This window comes from Pristis pectinata, chromosome 3, assembly GCF_009764475.1.
Source record: "Pristis pectinata isolate sPriPec2 chromosome 3, sPriPec2.1.pri, whole genome shotgun sequence".
In the NCBI taxonomy this organism is placed as follows: domain Eukaryota; kingdom Metazoa; phylum Chordata; class Chondrichthyes; order Rhinopristiformes; family Pristidae; genus Pristis; species Pristis pectinata.
In genome coordinates this window covers 141,551,392-141,565,686 of record NC_067407.1, presented here as the reverse complement: position 1 = coordinate 141,565,686, position 14,295 = coordinate 141,551,392, and the positions used below count along the sequence as shown (strand labels likewise).

Genomic DNA, 14,295 nt, shown 5'->3' with positions numbered 1-14,295 from the left:
TTGTCGCTCTGGGAAAGAGTCTCTGACTGTCCACTCAATCTATGCCTCTTATCATCTTGTGCACCTCTATCAAGTCCCCTCTCATCCTCCTTCTCTCCAAAGAGAAAAGCCCTAGCTCACTCAACCTATCCTCAGAAGACATGCTCTCCAATCCAGGCAACACCCTCGCAAATCTCTGCACCCTCTCTAAAGCTTCCACATCCTTCCTATCGTAAGGCATTCAGAACTGAACACAGTATTCCAAGAGTGGTCTAACCAGAGCTCTAAAGAGCTGCAACATTACCTCGCGGCTCTTGAAATCAATACCCCAATGAATGAAGGCCAATAGTCCATATGCCTTCTGAACAACTCTGTCGACCTGTGTGGCATCCTTGAGGGATATATGGACGTGGTCCGCAAGATCCCTCTGTTCCTTCACACTACTAAGAGTCCTAACATTAACCTTGTATTCTGCCTTCAAATTTTATCTCCTGGAATGTATCACTTCACACTTATCCGGGTTGAACTCCATCTGCCACTTCTCAGCCCAGTTGTGCTTTCTATAAATATCCTGTTGTAATCTACAGCAAACTTCTACACTATCCACTACACCACCAACCTTTGTTTCATCAGCAAACTTACTAACCCACCCTTCCACATCCTCATCCAAGTCATTTATAAAAATCACAAAGAGCAGGGGTCCCAGAACAGATCCCTGCAGAACACCACTGGTCACCGTCCTCCAGGAAGAATACGTTCCATTTACTGTCACCCTCTGTCTTCTATGGGAGAGCCAATTCTGAATCCACACAGCCAGGTTTCCCTGGATCCCATGCCTCCTGACTTTCTGAATAAGCCTTCCATGAGGAACTTTATCAAAAGCCTTACTAAAATCTATGTACACCACATCCACTGCTCTACCTTCATCAATGTGCTTTGTCACATCCTGAAAGAATTCAATCAGGCTTGTGAGGCACAACCTTCCCCTCACAAAGCCATGCTGACTGTCCCTAATCAGCCTATGCTTCTCCAAATGTCCATAAATCCTGTCTCTAAGAATCTTCTCCAGTAATTTGCTCACCACTGAAGTAAGACTCACTGGTCTGTAATTCCCAGGGTTATCCCTACTCCCTTTCTTAAACAAAGGAACAACATTTGCCACCCTCCAATCATCTGGCACTACTCCTGTGGCCAGTGAGGATGCAGCAATCATTGCCAAAGGTGCAGCAATCTCTTCCCTATCTTCCCATAATAACCTTAGATATATCGCGTCCAGCCCCGCTGACTTATCTATCCTAATGTTTTTCAAAAGTTCCAGCACACCCTCTTTCCTCGACGACATGCCCTAGCGTGTCAGTCATGTCAATCCTCACAAACATCAAGGTCTCTCCCTCTCTCTCTGGTGAATAGTGAAACAAAATATTCATTAAGGACCTCCCCTACCTCTTCCAACTCTAGGCACATTTTTCCTCTTTTCTCCCTGCTTGATCCTACCTTCACTCTAGTCATCCTCCTATTTTTCACATACGTGTAGAATGCCTTGGTGCTTTCATTGATCCTACTTGCCAAGGACTTTTCATGCCCCCTTCCAGCTCTCCTAAATCCATTCTTAAGCTCCCTCCTGGCTGCTTTGTAACTCTCCAGAGCCCTAAATCCATGCTTTCTAAACCTCAGGTAAGCTTCTTTCTTCCTCTTGAAAAGATATTCTACATCTCTTGTCAACCACGGTTCCTTCACTCTACCATCCCTACCCTGCCTCAGTGGAACTAACCTATCGAGAACCCCAGGCAAATCCTCCCTGAACAACCTCCACATTTCTGATGTGCACTTCGCCAAGAACATCTGTTCCCAATTTACGCTCCTGTGTTCCTGCCCAATAACATCATAATTCCCCCTCCCCGAGTTAAATACTCTCCCATATTATGTTCCCACTTGGGACTGTAAATTGGGAACAGATGTTCTTGGAGCTTAAGAATGGATGTAGGAGAGCCAGAAGTGGGCGTGAGAGGTCCTTGGTCATGTCATCTGCTCCTATCCCTCTCCAAGGCTATGGAAAAGGTCAAGGAGTTATGGTCACTGCTGCCAAACTAGGTTAAACCCTCCCCAACAGTTCCAGCAAACCTGCCCGCAAGAATATTGGTCCCCCTTCAGTTCTCACTGCTCCCCTTCTTCACTTTACACTGGACACCTCGCCTCTCCACTCTCCGTCCTGATGCAGCGATTCGACTCCAAATGTCGACAGTTCCTTTCCTCCCACTGATGCTGATCGACCCGCTGAGTTCCTCCAGCAGATTGTTTTTTGCTCATCATCAAATGAAGCAGCCCATGCTTCATGCAGCAAGACGGGGATAACGTTAGGGCACGTAACGTACAGGGCACAAAAGTGCCAGGAATTGACCATTTCCAGCAAGCCAGAGGCTAACGACCGGCCTGTAATAGTTCAAGGCATCCCCACCACTGAATCCTACTTCTGGTTCTTGTGTCCTCGTGCAGCGCATGGCTGGATGTTGACAAGGGCTCGTCCCCTGCAGGCATGGGCTGCTTCATTTTCTGAGGAGTTGTGAATGGAAATAAGTGTCAGCCAACATCCCCACCTTACCTTCTGATGGAAGGAAAGTCATTGCTGAAGCAGCTGATGTTGGTTGAGCTGAGGACACTGCCCTGAGGACCACTGGAGTGTTGTCCTCAGATACACGGAGATACACTTGCTCCACCCCCATTGACAAGCAGGTGTGTCAGGACTGAAAGCTTTCATCTGATGTGTCCTTGCTCTGTCTGTTGCACATTATCATTGGTTAGTGCACATGTAATCCTGTCTTGCCTCTTTGTGAGGTTGGTGCTTCATGTATGTGTATGGCTGTTGTGAACCTGACACATACACCTCACTGACCCAGTGTTGAGCACTTGACCTGACGGTGAGGTTACAGATTGTGGAGGGAAACATTTCTGCTGCTGCCGTCTCGTGGAGGCTCAGGTTTCAGTCTCTGGATCTGCCAGATCCCAGTACTGTCAAGGACAGAACCATCCACGGCCAATGGATCTGTCAGGATGAGGTTAATCACTCCTGCTGTGGGCACAGTCCTTCAACAGAGCTCTTCTGTTACTCCTGACACCGACGTTCCCCACCAGGAGTGTGTATTCGGAGCACAGAGATATCGAGCAGAGTGAGGTATCTCACCATGTAATGATAGGCCCTGGATGGTAACGAAAGTATTCAGAGCATCCAGCTCCAGTTCAGTCGATGACTATGTAATGTGTTACTTGCCTGTATTCTCCCTGTATCCTGTGCAGTAAAGCCTCTGTGTTGTTGACCTGACTCTTGCCCCCCCCCAAGTACAACCTATGTACAGAGATGTCTCATTACACTGGAGAGGTGGATTCCTGCAGGTTAAAAGAATTCATCCCTATTCACAAAGAAGCGGAATGGACAGAGAGGTAGATGTTGGCTTATGTCTTAACTTTATTCTTGATTCAAAAGTGCATCAACGAGTAACAGAAAAAAAGCATGAAATTGTGTTATGATGAAAAGTGGTGTGTTCAGTGACCTCCAGGTCTGGATACTGGATCGAGACTTGGACAAAATAATCCAGGAAGATGTATTCAAATCACAGTCGGGCTGAGGAATTTAAATTCAGTGAACGGAATGCATTGGGATTGAAGGCAGGATCAGTGTGGGTGACCATGAACGTTCTTGGTTGTCACTAAAACCCATCTGGCTGCCCGTTCGGCAGGAATCTTTTGGTCTCCTGCACTCTGAACGGAGGAGCCAACAGTCCAAGAACATAAATGCTGACACTGTCAATGGTGCACATGCTGGAAATGAATAAAAGAATGCACACAGCAGTGGGACATAGAACTACCATAGGGCTGGGATATCCACACACATCATGAGTAGAGAGGACATTCAGCCCAACTGCCCTGAGCTGGGCTCCATCCAACACGTCCAGTTCCAACTAAACCTTGTTTTGATAACAATTGTGATGAACAATAAACTGTGCATTTCCCTCAGTCGCTCCTTCTCCTGAACAATTCTGGGCATGGTTAAAACACCAGGGTACTGTTATGTACCAGCAACAATAGAAACACAATGAGCCATGTTTAAATGTTAGAATCTATTAACTACTTGTAATAATAAGAGAAAAGAGAACATTAGATATCAGACGTCGATCAAAATAAACCAAAGTATGTGTGTGGCTTGTTCCCAAACCACCAAGTCCAGAAACAGTTCTCAAAGTTATATCATGGTAAACCAGTTCAGTTCAGCAAGTCATGAAGCAAAACGATGAGCAAAGGCTTCTGAAAACCACGTTAGAATGTAGAGTAGAATGTAGAGAGAAGGTGTTTACAAATTCCACAAGTTCCACGATGGAACCAATATGACGCCACAATAGCCGAAGTATCTCCGTTGCTTGGTTCAGAAATATCTGCCACACCGAGGGCACTCGATACGTGGCCGCCCACTGATATACCTCATTCCAGGTACAGGTTAACGACAAAGTGGACTCCACGGATTGCTCCAAAAATCCATGTATGGATTGAAAAGTGACAGTCACAACGATTGTGCTTCACCCATAGATACAGAGACTGGCAGTGAGTGCTACCAACTCTTTTCTCTCTCTCACTCTCTCATTCACTCTCTGTCTCTTCCCCCACCCCCGCTCTGTTGCTGGGTTTGAGAATCAGCTCACAGATATATTTGCAGTTTCCAGCACTTCAATGAATCCTCCTTCAGACACCTGCAGCATTCCAGATAGAGAAGCTCCCTGCTCCCACTCACAGTCGTCAGACAAAGCCACACACTACCATTCTGGCAACTACAGGGACACTCATCAAGTAGCAACCTGGGCTCGTAACACCTCCCCCTAAAAGAAAAAAAATTACCTGCAAAAACAAAATTTTAACTGCATATACAATGTGTAAAATAATACATTTACAATTATCATATCACACGTTACAGACGAGAAAAAATTCTATTATTAAAGATACATTTCAACATCTGGAAAGGCAGTCGGCAATTATATTATCTTTGCCTTTAATGTGAGTGATCAGGAGATCAAACTCTTGCAAAATTAAACTCCAATTTCACAATCTTCTGTTCTGGTTTTTCCCTCTGTTGAAAAATACTGGTGGGTTATGATCTGCAAGTGGTTTCTGAGCTGTGCAGACATAAATATCAAAATGTTGCAAAGCCAAAATAAACAACAGTAATTCTTTCTCTATGGTGGAATAATTCTTTTGATGCTCATTAAATTTCTTTGAAAAGTAAGCGACAGGATGGTCAATATCATCAGGGTCACCCTTCTGCAACAACACAGCTCCCGCAGCTTCATCACTGGCATCTACTGCTAATGGTTTGTCAAAGTCAGGTGATTTGAGCACAGGTTGGTGACATAAAGTGGCTTTCAGTTCCTCAAATGCTTCCTGACAAGGCTCTATCCAAACAAACCACACCATTTTTCAGAAGATTAGTTAAGGGAAGAGCAATATCAGCAAAATTCTTGCAAAACTTGCGATAATATCCAACCATTCCCAGAAATCATCTAACAGTCCTCGTACCCGTTGGAATGGGAAACTTAGAGATTTCCTGAACTTTTGCCTGAACAGGAGCTAACCTGCCTTGACCTACAATGTAACCAAGATAAGTCACGGTGGCATGGCCAAATTCAATCTTAGCCAAATTAACTGTAAAGTTGGTTTTGGAGAGTTTTTCAAATAATTTTTCTAACGCAGAGATATGAGCTTCCCATGTGTCAGTCCCGGTAACTGAGTCATCAATATAGGCATCCGTATGTTCTCACCCTTGAATCACAGAATTAATCATTCTCTGAAATGTTACTGGAGCGTTCTTCATTCCAAATGGCAAAACATTGTATTCATACAATCCAGAAGGAGTTACAAAGGCAGAAACCTCTCTTCCTCTCTCTGTCAATGGGACACACCAGTACCCTTTCAATAGATCAATCTTTGTAAGAAATTTAGTTTTTCCAACTTTGTCTGCACAATCATCCACCCTAGGGATAGGATAAGCATCTGTCTTTGTTATAGCATTCACTTTCCTATAATCAATGCAAAACCTAATACCGCCATCTGGTTTAGGTACCATGACACAGGGTGAACTCCAATCTGAAGTGGAACGTCTAATAATGTCATACTCTAACATATACTCAATCTCTTGGTCAACAAGTTTACTCTTTTCAACATTCATACCATATAGGTGTTGTTTTACTGGTTCTGCATCCACAACATCACTATAATCTACTGTGGTTCTTTTTGGAACATCAGGAAATAAACCTCAAAACTTTAAAATTAATTGTCTCATTTGCAGCTTTTGCTGAGGCTGTAAATGAGCCAATGTTTCTTCAAGGTTTTCCAAAGTAACAGCATTCGGCAGTCTTGCTGAAACAATGTTTGGTCTGAAAAGACTCTCAGCAGGACCAACTAATGAGGGCCCAGACAATTTAAATTCCTTGTCATCGATAGCCATCAACACAGCTGTGGATGGTTTCTCATAATAAGGTTTAAGCATATTTACATGACAGAGCTGTGTTTGTCTTCTTCTGTCAGGTGTTGTAACTATATAATCCACCTCACTAACCTTAGATTTAATTTTGTAAGGACCATGGTATTTTGCTTGAAAAGGATTTGACTGAGTGGGGAAAAGTACCAAGACCTTATCTCCCGGTTTGAAAGTCCTTGAGCGGGCCTGTTTATCATGCCATGTTTTCATCTTACTCTGAGTAGCTTTTAGATTTTCCCTTGCTAATTAGCAAGACCTCTGCAATCGGAAACCAACAAATTTAAATGCATGTCTTCATTAATCTACTGTTCCTTTAATAATACTAAAGGTCCTCTAACCTGATGTCCAAACACAAGTTCAAAGGGACAGAAACCTAATGATTCTTGCCTGACTCCCTGACTGCAAATAAAAGTAAATGACCTCCTTCATCCCAATCCTTCACGTTTTCAAATCAAAATATCCTAATCATGTTTTTGAGGGTGGAATGGAACCTTTCTAAAGCCCCTTGTGGTCTTGGATGATACGCAGATGATACAAGCTGTTTAGCTCCCAGCTCATAAACTACCTGTTGAAATAGCCCTGATATAAAATTACTTCCTTGATCAGATTGGATTTCATTCGGCAAACCAACTAAGGTGAAAAATTTTGTAAGAGCCTTTGACACAGTCTTGGCTTCAATATTCCTGAGTGGTATTGCCTCTGGAAATCTAGAGGTTGTACACATGATGGTTAACAAATACTGATTCCCAGCCCTAGACTTTGGCAATGGGCCAACACAATCCACAATTACCTCTGAAAAGGGTTCACCAAATGCAGGAATAGGCTGCAATGGGGCCACAGGGGGACTCTGATTAGGTTTACTTACAATCTGACATATGTGACAAGTCCTACAAAATATTACCACATCCTTTCTCACACCAGGCTGGAAGAATTGTTTCGAAACCTTCTTTACAGTTTTGTTCACACCAAGGTGAACACCTAAGGGCATACTATGTGCCAGGCTTAAAATCTCATTCCTACACACTTCAGGAACCACACCTTGGTGAACAACTGCCCATTCCTCACTAGCAGGAATATCAGGAGGTCTCCACTTCCTCATTAACACTCGATTTTTGAAATAATATCCAACTGGCACCTTCTAATCTCATTGCCTGAGAGAACTTTTTCTCTCAACCCAGTGAGATCAGGGTCTTTGGTCTGCTCCGTTATAAGCTCGTTTCTGGATAGGGACAAACCTTGACACTCGGACTCTACACAAGGATTTTGATCCACAAGTGAAGACAGAAAAGCCTCTGACAAGTCATCATAACTTGAATCCTGTTTTAGGCTGTCACAGGGAACAAAGTCCGGCTGCACGGGATCATCCGCATTGGCCAATTCCTTAGCCACAGCTCGAGTCACTGCACAGGATGGATAAACAACTGAATCGATCTTAGACTCATCAATGATTGGTTTGGTTGTTAGCTGTACCGCTGGGACAACTTTACCACCTGCAAGGTCATTCCCTAATAGCAAAGAAACTCCTCCCAATGGTAAACTAGGTCGCAGTCCTATCTTAATGGGTCCTTCTACTAACCCTGACTTCAAAATCACCTTGTGCAGAGGTACACACACAGTGTCACCTGTAATGCCTCGCACTAGATTTACCTCACCAGTGGCAGTCTCAGCACCAAACTTTAAAACACTGTCCAACAAGATGGACTGGGAAGCTCCAGTATCTCTAAGGATTTTCACTGGCACCAGGGGTGACCCATCTTTCACTGAGACAAAACCCTCTGACGCAAAAGAACGGAATTCATCCCTAACTCCATCCAACATCTCAACATTTGCCTCTGGCAATGACTCAGCTTTATCAGCATGTCCAGAACCCTTTTGGGTTTTAGTTGTTTCAACTGTTTGCAAACAAGCGTTTGGCACGGTCTCCTTTTCTTTCTTTGTCTTCAGGAGGGAACAATTAGCTGTCACATGACCAGGTTTCTTACAATAATAACAAGTACGAACAGCAGGTTTCTCCGATACTTGCTTCCGATCATCCTTCCCCTTGTTACTACTTCCCAATTTATTTTCTGATTTACCTGGATTATCCACATTACTGCTTTGGAAGGTCTTAGTTTGTCCCAACTTAAACTTGCAGGTTAAAGCAAACTCATCTGTTAACTGAACATTTTATTGCAAAGTTGCCACCTCCCTCTCATTTTAATATGTTTTTAAGTCACTCTGGACACACCTTTTAAATTCCTCCACTAAAATCAACTCTTTCAATCTGTCATAATCCTTATGTATACTTTTAGACGCACACCATCGTTCAAAACACACACTTTACTCATTAGCAAATTCCATATCAGTCTGGTTCACAGATTTCCTCAGATCCCTAAACTTTTGCCTATTAGCTTCAGGAACCAATTCATAGGCTTTAAGCACAGCCTGTTTTACTCTCTCATAGTCAGCTGCCTCACTAACGGATAGGGCAGAATAAGCTTGTTGAGCTTTACCTTTCATCACACTTTGGAACATAAGAGACCAACTGTCAAGTGGCCACTTTGAACTCTGAGCAACTTTTCCAAAATGTTAAAAATACTGATCAACCTGATCCTTCTCGAATGGAGGGACTAATCGAACCTCCCTACTGGCCATAAAGTTACCACCAGGACCAGAAACGGAACTATCTCATGCTGCCGCTGTTTCTCCTCCTCCACCGCCTCTCGTCTCTTCAGATCTCATTCAGCCTCAAACTGCAGCCGCTTTTGTTCCCGTTCAGCCTCGAGCTCCAGCCGCTTTTGTTCTAGCTCAGCATCTCACTTCCTTTCTACTATCTTAGCCTCTATCTTCTTTTCTTCTAAATGCATCTGTGCCATCTTCACCTGGGCATCAGAGGTCTCTGGTTTACTCTCAGGAAACTGCTCTAACATGCTCTCCTCAAACACCCCCTTAGCCACATAATATGCAGCAATCAGTCTCCGAATATCTGCCTTTTTCAAAGACCACTTCGCTGCTTTAAGCTTTTAGCAATGCTCAACAACTCGTCCTTCCTCGCCCCCTGCAATCCCTCAGGGGTTGGCGATTCAATAAATGCATCAACCTCCATTGTTGCTGGTTTCCACACACACAAGCCGATCGAAAGAAAAATTTATCAGGCAGATCGACAATCAATCGTTCAATAAGCCCCAATTTGTTTTAAATCCAGATGTCTTGTGTCAGTCTTAAATTCAATCCCGAACTGGCCCCCAATTTGTTACGTACCAGCAACAATAGAAACCCAACGAGCATGGTTTAAATGTTGGAATCTATTTATTAATAACTACTTGTAATAATAAGAGAAAAGAAAACGTTAGATATCAGACATTGATCAAAATAAACCAAAGTGTGTGTGTGGCTTGTTCCCAAACCACCAAGTCCAGAAACACTTCTCAAAGTTATATCATGGTAAACCAGTTCAGTTCAGCAAATCATGAAGCAAAATGGTGAGCAAAGGCTTCTGAAAACCACATTAGAATATAGAGTAGAATGTAGAGAGAAGGTGTTTACAAATTCCACAAGTTCCACCATGGAACCAATATGACGCCACAGTCACCAAAGTATCTCCGTTGCTTGTATCAGAAACACCTGCCACACCGAGGGCACTCGATACGTGGCCGCCCACTGATATACCTGATACCAGGTACAGGTTAACGACACAGTGGACCCCACAGGTTGCTCCAAAAATCCATGGATCGTAAAGTGACAGTCACAACGATTGTGCTTCACCCATAGAGACAGATACCGGCAGTCAGTGCTACCAACTCTCACGTCTCTCTCTCTCACTCTCTCTCTCTCTCTACTCAGTTTCTGGGTTCAAGAATAAGTCACAGATATATCTGCAGTTTCCAGCACTTCAATGTATCCTCCTCCAGACACCTGCAGCATTCCAGATAGAGAAGCTCCCTGCTCACACTCACAGTAGTCAGACAAAGCCACACACACTATCATTCAGGCGCCTTAAAGGGACACTCATCAAGTAGCAACCTGGGCTGGTAACAGTACCCTACTGTTCCTCAGCTTCAATCAATGCTGGTCCGCTGTGATAGCCAGCACTGAATGGAGCGCAGGATGTAAGCGTTACCCAAGTGCTGTAGTTTATACCGGACAGGGGTTGGGGGTCCACGAGAACAGAGGTGGCCAGTAATCAGTAGGATATGGATGGTCTGACTGTGGGGTTTCAGATAATGGCGTCACCCTCCAGTGACCCTGTCTCACATGAAAGACAGTGACAGAGAAACAAAGGTCTGCAGATGCTGGAATCTAGATAAAAACCAAGATGATGCTGGAGGAACTCAGCAGGCCAGGCAGCATCCATGGAGAAAAGCAGGTGGTCATCGTATCGGGTCAGGAACCTCCTTCAAGACGGGGCCAGTCCTGGTCAAGGGAAAGACAGTCAGCCTGAGGGTGGCCATTGCTGAGATTACACAGCTCCATCCAATCGTGTTTCAGAGTGAACACCCCCCCCCCCCACTGCACCCAGTGACAACATTTCCCACAGATCGATGGGGAATGACCAACATTCCAACACTTTATCAGGACGTCAGGATCGCAATATTGAAACTACGAAAACGCAATGTTGCAAGTGTTGGGAATCAGAAATGAAATCATCAAATGCTGGAAATACACAACAGTTCAGAGGAGAGGATCGTCAGACAGGTGACAATCCGTGCAAAAGGAGGGCATTAAACATCTACATCAGGATTACTGAATGAAAATTAAAGTGTGAGGCATTCTGAAGCAAAGTGCTGCAGATGCTGGAAATCTGAGATAAATCTGGAAGTGGGGGGACTGTTCAGTGGGTCAGGCAGCAAATGTGGGGAAACACCTCCCGGACACGGGGGTAACAGGGATACATCCCGACAGGGCGAGGGGTAACAGGAATTCACCTGGGGACAGGATATGAGAAAGACGGTGTAATAGATATCAGGAGGGTGTAACAAGGACATGCCTTGGAACAGAGGTTCAGGAATATTCCCTGGGAGGGGTCAGAGATACTTCCAAGGGTATGGGAACAGGAATGCCCTTCGGTACAGGGGGTAACAGGGATAATCCTTGGACAAAGGTTTAACAAGAATTTTTTTCTCGGGTCAGGGGCACTGCGGATATTCCTTGGGACAGGGGTGAACAGGAATGTCCCGGGGGGCAGGGTAACAGGGGCCGCCCTGTCTACAGCCCTCAGTAACCTGCGCCTTTACCAGAAGCTGCTGCCTTGGCATTTCTCAGGACTATTTCAGCTGTTTCCACCATTTCATTCAGTGAATTGTTCAGCATCGCGAAAGTCACCCCAAAGGACGTTGTCGCCCCAAAGATAGAGCCCAGAATGGGGACAAAGTCCAGGACGAGCTCCACAGCTGTCAGCGCCGCCACGGTGCTTCTCTGCAGCAACAGTATCACCTGCTCCCGGGTGATCTCCCCGAACACCCAGTCGTGCTCGGTACCTCTCCGCAGCTCCGCCACACTTGTCCCCACTCTCTGGGCCAGTTTGCCCAGAGACCTGTCGTCCAGCCCCAGGGTCTGCCGTATGATCAGGATACCCGATGCAATGACGGGCAGGTCACAGGCCAGGGACAAACCCGGCACCGGATTTGCACTTATAACCCCCGAGAGGACGGCCACAATCTGGATGAAACCCCGCAGAGCATCGCGTTTACTGTCTATCGCAGCTTCCGAGAGATGGGACACAACGATCTCCTTTAACTTGGGGAAGTCGTACTGATCCAGGTCAAAGGCGGAATAGAGGAAAACGCGAGGTTCCTTTATCGCTGCCGCCTTCAGTGAGGAGATGCACTGTTCCCTCACACGCTGCAACATCTGCTCCTGGTTGTAACCCTTCCTGCGGCTCTCCGCCCTGACAGTGTCGTCGATCTTGGAGCGCACCAGGTAGATGGGTTTACCTGCCTTCTCCAGCGCCTTGGCCAGTAACTGGTCGTTCTCCGTGAACCGAGAGTCGGTCACAATGATGCCCAAATCATACTGGGAAAACTGGGTATTTTTCATAAACGTTTTCATGGGGAATTTGGGCGTGTTCAGTCCGGGGAAGTCATAGTAGTGAACGTTAGGGAGGGTGGGGTGGGGGTAAGGTGTTATTACTGTGGTGGTCTCCGTACAGCCGGTTGGGGCAGCCCCTTCTTCATCCTCATCCAACCCGAGCAAAGCGTTGATCAGGGTCGATTTGCCCGCCCCGGATTCACCCATCACCGCAATCCGAAGCTGCACGTTGGCGAACTGCTTGGATTTGCTCTCGATGAACGATTGACGACCCTTCTCACCATCACGGCGATAAGCAGCCGCCAGATCCTTCACATCTTGGGCGCTGTAGCACAGGTTGGATAGAACACCAGACATCGCTCTCTGAAAGAGGAAACTGTGTTTATTAGTTTGGGGAGGTGATTCATCGAGATGTCACAAGGGACCCAGGGTGAGCTCGTAAATTGGATTTGAAATCGGTTCCGAATCAAAGGACGGCTGTGGAGGGTCGGGTTTCTGATAGGAGGCCTGTAACTAGTGGCATTCTGCAGGTCCCCTGCGTTTTCTCATCTACATTAACGATTTGCATGAGAATGGAGGGACCATGCTCAGTGTGTCTGTGGATGACGGCAGCATTGGCGGTGCAGTTGACAGTGATAAAGGCTGTCTCAGATTACAGCAGGATCCACATCAGCTGGGAGAGTGGACCAAGGGAGGGGCAGCTGGAATTTCTGTCCGATATGTGCAAAGGAAATCAGTGATGGGCAGGTCCCTGGAGGTGGCGCCACAGGTAGACAGGGCAGTGAAGTAAGCGCTTGGCGCACTTGCCTCAGTCATGGCATTGAGTACAAGAGTTGGGATGTCATATTACAGCTGCACAAGACGTTATTGAGACCACACCGGCAGTACTATGTGGAGATCTGGCCACCCAGCTGTAGGAAGGATGTGATAAGATTTGGCTGTAAATGTGAATGGATGGGTTAGTAAATCCGCAGACAATACAAATATTGGTGGATTTGTGGATCGTGCAGGAGATTGCCAACGGATACAGCTCAGTTATCGATCATTTGCAGATATGGGCAGAGAATTGGCAGATGGAGTTTAATCCGACCAAGTGTGAGCTGCTGCACTTGGGAGATCAAATGTAAAGAGACAGTGCACCATTCATGGCAGGACCCTCAACAGTTTTGATGTACAGAAAGATCTTGGTGTCCAAGTCCATAGCTCCCTGAAAGTGGCTGCACAAGTTGATAAGGAGGTAAAGAAGATGCACGTTATGCTTGCCTTTATTAGTCAAGGCATTGAGTTCAAGAGTCAGGATGTTATGCTGCAGATCTATAAAACTCTGGTCAGGCTGCATCTGGAGTATTGCGTTCAGTTCTGGTCACCCCATTACAGGCAGGATATGGAGGCTTTGACGAGGGTACAGAAGAGGTTCACCAGGATGCTTGCAGAATCAGAGGGCACGTGCTACGAACAGAGGTTGGTATTGGTATATTATTGTCACTTGTACTGAGGTATAGTGAAAAACTTGTCTTGCATACCGATCGTACAGGTCAATTCATTACACAGTGCAAATAAATTGAGTTAGTACAGAGTGCATTGATGTAGTACAGGTAAAAACAATAACAGTATAGAGTAAAGTGTCACAGCTACAGAGAAAGTGTAGTGCAATAAGGTGCAAGGTCACAACAAGGTAGATCGTGAGCTCAGAGTCCATCTTATCGTATAAGGGAACTGTTCAATTATCTTATCACAGTGGGGTAGAAGCTGTTCTTGATCCTGGTGGTATGTGCCCTCAGGCTCCTGTATCT

General features: G+C 45.5%; 1 protein-coding gene across 1 annotated transcript; it reads right to left on the bottom strand.

Annotated features, from left to right (window-relative positions):
- Positions 1-3,421: 3,421 nt before the first annotated feature.
- Positions 3,422-12,859, bottom strand: LOC127568033 (interferon-inducible GTPase 5-like). The gene is made up of 2 exons (XM_052011282.1): positions 11,710-12,859; positions 3,422-4,860 (listed from the first exon to the last, which is right to left on the bottom strand). The coding sequence occupies exons 1-2, from the start codon at positions 12,857-12,859 to the stop codon at positions 4,664-4,666; spliced, it is 1,347 nt and encodes a 448-aa protein (XP_051867242.1). The 3' UTR covers positions 3,422-4,663.
- Positions 12,860-14,295: the final 1,436 nt, after the last annotated feature.